Source organism: Rana temporaria, chromosome 2 (assembly GCF_905171775.1).
Source record: "Rana temporaria chromosome 2, aRanTem1.1, whole genome shotgun sequence".
Lineage (NCBI taxonomy): Eukaryota > Metazoa > Chordata > Amphibia > Anura > Ranidae > Rana > Rana temporaria.
This window is the reverse complement of record NC_053490.1, coordinates 493,850,423-493,859,662: the sequence shown is the minus strand read 5'-3', so window position 1 is coordinate 493,859,662 and position 9,240 is coordinate 493,850,423. Positions and strand designations below refer to the sequence as shown.

Here is a 9,240-nt window from a genome sequence, read left to right as displayed (position 1 = left end):
GGAAAGGGTAAGGTGAGAAAACCAGTCCTGTCTGGCTGGCTCCAGGATCCCAGACTCCTGAAATCCAGGAGCTCTCACTCCCCTTCCCCCTCCTTTTCCAAGGGGGATTTGTACTCACTGCACCCCGACCTGGATCTGCTTGCAGTCACATATGCCTTCATCTCCTCCTGTCCCATGAGGAGGTTTGGCTGGGTCCATGGCTGTTGGTACCTCTTGCAGGGGCTATCCGCAAGCCGACCCTTCCGCCGCCCATGCTGCTCTCTAGGCGTTCCTTCCGGGTTGCGCTGTGAGGCAAAAGCCCACCTTCACTCAGAGAGGCTTGGAGCGCCATGTTTCCAAAAGTAGGAAGCAGTACCCGGGAAAAGAGAGAGCTCTTCAAATGGCGGCGTTTCTTCTGCACCCTAGCGATGGCAAGCCTCCCCGCAGCTCAGAGCGCTGGTGCACGCCTGGGGCGACCTGTGAGTTAGACCCGAAGGCCTACAGGTTAGTTCAGCCCTCCCCGGCCTCCCTAAGACCTGTCTCAACAGGGGTACCTTCGACCCTCCCCGGTCTCTAGGTATTCAAACAAAACAAACGTGACGATGTGTTCGGGAGAAACACAATCAATACTGGGGATCAAGGGGAAGGGTGGGGACTTTTAAATTGTTAAGTGATTGTGTTTCCTGTGGGGAGGAGCCATCATCTCTCGTGTGCCGTCCTGGAAGGTGATAAGAGAAAGAGAAAAATCTTCAGCCTTTACAACCACTTGAAGCTCATCACAGTTCGTTTTTCTTTCATTAGGTTAAAATAAAGGCTAGTGTCTGATCAGATTACATATTGTTTGCTAAAAAATGACAAGTGCACATCAAGTTACCTTATTTTCAAATGTTAAAAAAGCACAAAATGAAAGCTTTAAAAACAGACTATGAAAACAATACTTTATAGTGTTAAAGCAGAGGGGAAAATAAAGCAATTGAGATCTTAAAAATAAAAATAATCATAAATGACAAGGACCAGCAGATCATTAAGCAAAAAAAAAAAAAAAAAAAAAATTAATTGGCTGGGGGGGGGGGGGAAGAGTCATTCTAGCTGAGATGACAAATGTTCATCGTGGGAAGGGGAGCGACAACCTGACTAAAAAGTGTAAATCACTGATAAGTTCATATTCAAAATATATAAAATATATCATGCTCCCTTAAATTAAGGGCTCTTGCAAAGAAACTTGTAATACGAAAAGTAACAAGTTCCAAATTTGTTAAAGTCCTCTGTAGAAAATCATGCCGAACACTGTACAGTCTGAAAATAAAGGGTCTTCGGGCTCTGGAGAGGCAGGGGTCTCACACTACAAGTCTGACCCGCCAAGTGCTCAGTTGTCTTTCTCCGACTGCAGCGATGCCAAGGCTAGGGCTGTGACTGGCTGTGCAATGCCATGTAACTGCAGCTTGGCCATCTTCTTTTGCTCGCACTCCGACACTAAGCGGCTCAGCTCGGCTGCACTGTAACCAATCAGAGTCTTTAGATCGCACACAAATTTGTAGACAAATCTCTTCCCTTGAACTTTACAGATCATGTCACCGTCGTAGTAATATCTGGGAAAAGGTAAACAAAATTAAAGAAATGTCATAATTATATTCATCTTTTTATATCTTATAAAACTGCTACACAAGTCATATGGTAATTTTTAAAATACTAAACATTTATTTTCCAATGCTGCAAATTTCTCTAAAATTAACACTATATAGCAACCTGGAGGCATTCTGTGCACCGTTTTATGGAACAGCCCTCATAAAATGTCATTTCCCCCCCAGAAGTCTGCACCAAGATCAGGCCAGATTTTAGGCATCCCCTGCAGAAAACATTTCATTTTTGGTGAGAGTCAAACACTGAAGAGACTCAGACACTGCACATTTCCTCAAACTTTGTAATAGGACCATGCAAAGAAGAATAAAGCAGGGCACCGGATAAGTGTCAGAATAAAGCAGCTACATTTAGACCCCTTTCACACCGGGGCGTTTTTCAGGCACCTTTGGGCTAAAAATAGTAACTGTAAAGCGCTCGAAAAACATCTCCCCTGCAGTCCCAATGTGAAAAACAAGATGACGTCACTCCTGCGCATGCGTGGGAATTCTGTCAGATGAGGTATTGCCAAAATTGTGCAGTTACACGATTACTACACAGGGGCGGACAGGCAGGTAAGCAGAAGAGACAAAGAACGTCTCTTCTACATTCAAAAATCCTGCCGTCTGACCAATCTCAATTACCAGCTCAAAGTACAACTTTTAGGCCACATTCACACTGAAACACTTACATGTGCTAAAAATAGCGTCTTCAAAGCGCCTCTCCTGTCACTCACTGGCGGAACGCTAGAAAAAAGTCCTGCAAGCATCATCTTTGAGGCGCTGTAGGAGCGGTGAATACACCCCTCCCTCCTAAAGCACGCCTGCCCATTGAAAGCAAAGTAAACAAAGTCCGGCGTCATTCCACAAGTGTGCAATTTTAAAGCGACATCTTAAAGGGGTTGTGTAAAGGTTTGTCTTATTTTCTAAATAGGTTCCTTTAAGCTAGTGCATTGTTGGTTCACTTACCTTTGATTTCCCTTCTAAATGTTTTTTTTTTTTTTTTGAATTTCTCACTTCCAGTTCCTCCTCAGTAAGCTTTCCACCATCATCCGAGTGGTGGAAAGTCATTTAGAACTGCTTACTGAACACCTTACTGAGGAGGAACAGGAAGTGAGAAATTCAGACAAAGAAAACAAAGAAAAAAAAACATTTAGAAGGGAAATCGAAGGAAAAGGTAAGTGAACCAACAATGCACTAGCTTAAAGGAACCTATTTAGAAAATAAAAAAAATTAACATTTACAACCCCCCTTTAAGCATCCATTTGCTCAAAGTGCGTGTGTCTGTAAATAATTTGTTTTTCTCTGTATAATCTTCTAGTGAAAGATGGTGATTTTTGCAAACAGCGCCAGAATTGGCTTGGTATAGAAGTGGTAAAGTAAAAAAGTTTTGATGAATAGGCGAATGGCCTAAAATGAAAATAGCTCAGAATTTAAACCCTTAAGTACTGCAAATCCTTTGAGCAGGGGGTGAAGTGTAGTATAAGGATACAGTACATATGGAAAGTATTCACAGCACTTCACTTTGTTAGATTACAGCCTTATTCCATTATTTCATAAATTCAGTTGATTGGCTGCCCGACCAAACTAAGCGATCGGGGGTGAATGGCCTTAGTCAGGGAGGTGACTAAGAACCCGATGGTCACTCTGATGGTTCCAGCGTTTCGATGTGGAGAGGAAAACCTTCCAGAAGAACCACCATCTCTGCAGCGCTCCACCAATCAGGCCTGTGTGGTAGAGTGGCCAGACAGAGACCACTCCTCAGTAAAAAAGCACATGACAGCCCATCTGGAGTTTGCCAAAAAGGCACCTAAAGGACTCTGATCATGAGAAACAAAATAAAGCAAAGATTGAACTCTTTGGCCTGAATGGCAAGCGTCATGTCTGAGGGGAAAAAGGCAACGCTCATCACCTGGCCCAACGCTCATCACCTGGCCCAACGCTCATCACCTGGCCAATACCATCCCTACAGTGAAGCATGGTGGCGGAAGCATTATGCTGTGGGGATGTTTCAGAGGCAGGAACTGGGAGACTAGTCGGGATCGAGGGAAAGACATCATTAATGAAAAACCTACTCCAGAGCGCTGTGGACATCAAACCGTGGCAGAGGTTCATCTTCCAACAGGACAACGACCCTAAGCACACAGCCAAGATAACAAAGGAGTGGCTACGGGACAACTCTGAACATCCTTGTGTGGCCCAGCCAGAGTCCAAACTTGAACCGATTGAACATCTCTGGAGAGACCTGAAAATGGCTGTGCACCGATGCTCCCCATCCAACCTGATGGAGCTTGAGAGGTCCTGCAAAGAAGAATGGGAGAAACTGCCCAAAAATAGGTGTGCCGAGCTTGTAGCGTCATACTCAGACTTGAGGCTGTAATTGGTGCTTCAACAAAGTATTGAGCAAAGGTTGTGAATACTGATGTACATAGGAATTTGCTTTGTTTATTTTTAACAAATATTTCAAACAAACTTCTTTCACGTTTTCAATATGGGGTATTTGTAGAATTGAAGAAAACAACAAAACGTGGAAAAAGTGAAGTGCTGTGTACCAACAACCTGCATCCAAAGTTCTTAAGGACCCCTTTCACACTGGAGCGGTTTACAGGCACTATTGTGCTAAAAATAGCGCATGCAAACCGACCCTAAACAGCTGCTGCCGTTTCTCCAGTGTGAAAGCCCCGAGGGCTTTCACACTGGAGCGGTGCGCTAGCAGGACTGGAAAAGTCCTGCTAGCCGCATCTTTGGAGCAGTGTGTATACCGCTCCTGCCCATTGAAATCAATGGGACAGCACAGCTATACCGCCAGCAATGCCCCTCTGCAGAGGCACATTGTGGGCAGTTTTAACCCTTTCTCGGCCGCTAGTGGGGGGTAAAACTGCCCCGCTAGGGGCCAGATAGCGTTGCGAAATTGGTGGTAAAGCTGCGCTAAAAAAAAGCGGCGCTTCACCGCTGATGCTGCTCCTACCCAGTGTGAAAGGGGCCCCAACTGAAAAGTTGCTTCTGTCCTCTGCTACCCTCTTTGCAGCAGCAAACGTCTGTATGGATTCTCTGAACTGCTGTTACTGGGGCCTGAATTTTACAGCGAAAGATCTTAGTCTCCAAGGCACAATACAATGGCATGAAAAGGTGAACCCCTTGGAATTAACTGGTTTTCTGCAGTAATTTGCCATAAAATAGTGATCCTCATCTCATCATACAACAGAATGTCCTTAAACCGATAACAATTTGAACTTATATTGAACACATTAAAACATTCAGTGCTTGAGGGAAAATAAGTGAACCCTTAGCAGCTGCTCAAACCTTTTGGCAGCAATTTCAGAAGCTCTGAATCAGACACGCACAATGTTCAGGAGGAATTTGACCAATCCCCAGCATCTCTATGGTTTTAAGGCTAAATCACTTTAAACCATGGCGCGGGACGGGGACCCTCACTAATCGGACAAGCACTGCTTTCTGCTAGCGGCTGTAAAAGCTGCTAGCAATAATCGCATGTGAAAATCAGACAGGCTGGTTGTACCCAAGTTGTTGGACCAACTTGGGTACATTCAGCCTGCTCATACATATATCGAATCTTGGCAAATTCTTGCTGAACTAGCAAAGATATAAAAACAGTCTATGGCCAGCTTAAAAGGGAGAATCGCATCACATTTTCATGGCAAATTACTGCAGAAAACAAGTTACCCCCAAAAGGTTTGCAAACTTTTTCTTGCCACTGTATGCAAGGCACATCATACCTCCAGACATGCTTCAACCCGGTAGTTCGACAAGTATTTCATAAGGATGCACCGATATATCGAAGACCGATACATATCGGCCGAAAATAGCTCTTTTGGGGAAATGCCGAAACAAAGAATTTGCCGATAATGACAAACCTTCCCTGCCCGCCCACAGTACAAACTCCAAACACTGCCCACCAATCTGAAGCCCCGCCACCTGCTGTGACTCTGCCCAGAGTCCACTCAGACTGACCTGTGCGAGCGGCGGAAATTCTCCGGTACAGTGCGGGTATATCAATAGATGGCCACATTGAAAATGAGGGAGGGGGTGGGGAATCGGCACAGCTAAATTCCTTCAGGCCTGCACCTCTAAGCCGCAGTTATTTGACGTGCTTACAATCAGCTCCCGGTGGCATAATCTTGCAGCCGGCAGCCGTCTTTTACTTGATTCCAGCCTGGGCGTCTGAGGCACTGTGGAGATATCTCCGCTCCCCCACATCACCCCATTCCCAAGACCCCCCCCCCCCCCCGATCACACCTCACCATCTCCCGCTGGCCGATCCGCTCCGGGGGCCTCTGCCAGCTCCGCTTCCCGTATACCATTTAACGGAGGTAAGATCGTACCGCAGTAACTGAAAATGGCAAACCTGCTATTGGCTATTTCAAAATGCAATAGCCAATCGCAGGTTGGCTATTGGACCCGCCCTCTGCCTGCTGAAGGAGCAAGTTCTCCTTCAGGTCCGCTCCTCTGCTGACTGACAGCGGGCGGGTACAATAGCCAACCTGCGATTGGCTATTGCATTTTGCAATAGCAGGTTTGCTAATAAACACAATGGTATTTTGCCCATTTACACTGAAACAAATTCTAGAGCTGCAGTGAGTTTTACTGGATTTGTTGTTCCTGTTTTGCAACAATAAGTTTTATATATTAATAAACTATGTATTTGTGTCCAATTTTTTAATAAAAGTTTGGTTATTTTATTATATTGACTTGGAGCTTTTCAATTATGGTTATTTTAAATCAATGAAGCCAATTAAAATGTCTCATGTAATACATAAAATTATTAAAAAAAAAAAATTGAAATAGGGAAAAGAAAAGTAATTTTCGGTTTCGGTCTGACTTTTATTTCGGTTTTGAAATTTTTATTTCGGTGCACCTCTAGTATTTCAGCTAAATTCCACATTATATTTGGCTCTGGAAAGATGAGGGAAAGAAATTCTTACCGAAGTGCACGGCTCAACTTCTCGTAGTTCATGGTGGGCTTATTTTTGCGCTGGCCCCATTTTTGAGCAACAAGCTCTGGCTGGTTCAATTTGAACTCTCCTTCATCTCCTACCCACGAGATACAGTCTCTGGAATCTTTGTCAGTGAGAAGCTCCAGCAGGAACTGCCATAGCTGGATCTGACCGTTGTTACCTACAGACAGAAAGCCACGAGGTGGGATCAATGGTGACACACTAGCCCATTCACTCTACATAAATATCTCTACACAAGCAAGGTTTCTAGCCATTTTTTTGCCATCTATAACCCTTTTGTTCTTGCCCATGTTGGAAGCAGAGAATGCAAAATCTATAAAACATACAGATATGGTGAACTGACACTTGTATTTAGATTGATGGGCTCCTTTGAAGACGTATCTCCATAAAACGGAGCTAAGAAACCACTGAGCAAAAGTAATGCTCCTTCATCGGCTGATCAATATAGGAAACATGAAAATAATGAAATAGGCCGCTGTTCACATAATTGTATTTGTGATACACACAAGCACATTTGGAATACCCACGAGCAATGTAAATCAGCATTAGAGATTTTATGTACCTGTTCTGTTACCAGGAGAACTTCTGTCTTCTCCAGAAATGCGAGGTGCCCGCTGCACTTTAGCCACTTTGGTTTGAGTGTTTATGACTTTAATAGTTGTTGTGGGAGTTGAATTTGCAAGGGATCCTGGGATTATCTGTACAGCTGTAAGAAAACATTGTTAAAATGAGGCAACTGTCTCGTGTGTGAGCAAATACAATTTTTTCACTGTAAAAACCCTCATTTATCACGTTATGAAATAAAATGTCAGTTTCCAGATTAAAGTGATGCTCAAGTTTTTTTTTTTTTTAATGTCACACTTACCTGCTCTGTGTAATGGATGCTTCTCTTGCAGTGCCCCCACCATTGCTCCTGGCGCCCCCCCCCCCCCAAAAGCACTACACTTGCTTTGGAGCAAACTCACTTCAGAGCTGCCCATGTGCCTCCATAAGACACAAAGTACGGCTCTGCCTTGCCCCCTCGCTGGCTGTGACAGACTTACAGCAGTCTAAGCCAGTGGTCACCAACCTTTCGAACCACAAACAACTCAACTCTGAATTTCACAGACCTGAACATGAAATGCCTTGCACAATAGGTGCTCAACCTGTTGCCCTCCAGCTGTTGTGGAACTACAAGTCCCATGAGGCATTGCAAGCCGCTGAGAATTACAAGCATGACTCCCAAAAGCATGATGATTTTGTAGTTCCGCAACAGCTGGAAGGCCACAGGTTGAGCACTCATTCCTTAAACAAAGCTCTGGACACACACACACACACACACACACACACACACACACACACACACACACACACACACACACACACACACACACAATTCTCCAGCAGGAAGGGGGGAGCAGTGCTCAGGTTATTCATGAAGGTAAAAGCCTTCCGTTTTTACAAATGCCAAGATAATAAAAAAATAAACACGTGCAACAATATTTGTGGTCTAAAACAATACACTGAACTAGACCAAAAAACATGAATCGACTTACGTTGATCAATAGTAACGGTAGCAATTTCTCCATGTTCCTGGCTAGCCAACACATCTGGAGAACAAAATATAAAAAAACAAAACTGATTATATGCAGCAATCTTTATACTGGGTATTAAAAAATAAATAAATAAAAAAAAAAGCAGATGGATCAGTAAAATTCACCAAGAGCAAATCAGTTCTATGGAAAACCTAATGTGGGGCCATCTCTGGAAATCTAACCACTGGAAGAGGCCTTTAACTGCAGCTCTTGATTTAAATTATACTTATGTTGGCAAAATCAGAACTGCAATTGATTGTATGTCTGTCAACGTAGTGCAATTGTTTCAGGCAAAAGTCAGTCAATAGAATAGACTAGCAAGCAGCACAACTTAAAGTGACCATGTCAGGCTCCAAAACAATTCTAATCAGGGGCTTAATGTAGTTCAGTTATTATACTCCTTTCCAGTGGCCCCTTACCTTCATCCATTCCAGCGCTGCAGCCTACGCCAGACACTACAGCAGTCAATACTTCCTGTGGCCCTCAGCCTCCAACTTGTGTCACTACAGGACACATTAAATAATGTAGGGACGGAGGGAGCCACAGGCATCTGAAACCTTCTAGAAATGTTGCATGCAGAAGTCTTTTGGAGGCTGCAGTGCCAGAATAGAGAAAAGGTAGGACACGAGCCGTCAGAAGAGAGTAACAGTAGTTCTACAATACACTGCTAAACAATACATGGAGCATGATCTGAAGAACTGATTTTTAAAAAAATATTTTTTTGTAAGTGAAATTATGCTGCTACAATTTTTTATATCTATTGGATACACAGCAGCCTTTTAGTTACAGGCCTTTAACCACTTAGGAGTTCCACCCCAAAAGTGGAACTTTCGCCATTCTGCTTCCTCTTCCCTCTGATGCCACGTTTTGCACCTTCTGTGGAAGGGTGGGGAGAGCGCCGTTACTTGTGTTTGACCCCAGTTCCATCAGACCTCGCTGAAGTGAGGTCCCTCAGAAGTCCAGCCCCCTCCTTAGCCTGCTGCTGGACCAGTAAGGGAGTGCTGCGCTTTGCGCATTTGCAGTAGGGACCTGGCTGTGAAGCCACAAGGTTTCCCTTACAGGCAATGGTGGCAGCAGCACCCGAAGGAAACGTGG

At 44.2% G+C, this 9,240-nt stretch overlaps 1 protein-coding gene across 1 annotated transcript in view; it reads right to left on the bottom strand.

Moving 5' to 3' along the window:
• Positions 1–900: 900 nt before the first annotated feature.
• Positions 901–9,240, bottom strand: part of GABPA (GA binding protein transcription factor subunit alpha) — a 32,094-nt gene continuing 23,754 nt past the window's right edge. Inside the window, exons 7-10 of the mRNA XM_040338829.1 lie at positions 8,107–8,160; positions 7,134–7,277; positions 6,539–6,731; positions 901–1,568 (exon numbers count right to left, since the gene is read on the bottom strand). Coding sequence (XP_040194763.1) covers positions 1,346–1,568; positions 6,539–6,731; positions 7,134–7,277; positions 8,107–8,160 — 614 coding nt within the window. The 3' untranslated portion in view covers positions 901–1,345. The remainder of the gene's footprint in view (positions 1,569–6,538; positions 6,732–7,133; positions 7,278–8,106; positions 8,161–9,240) is intronic.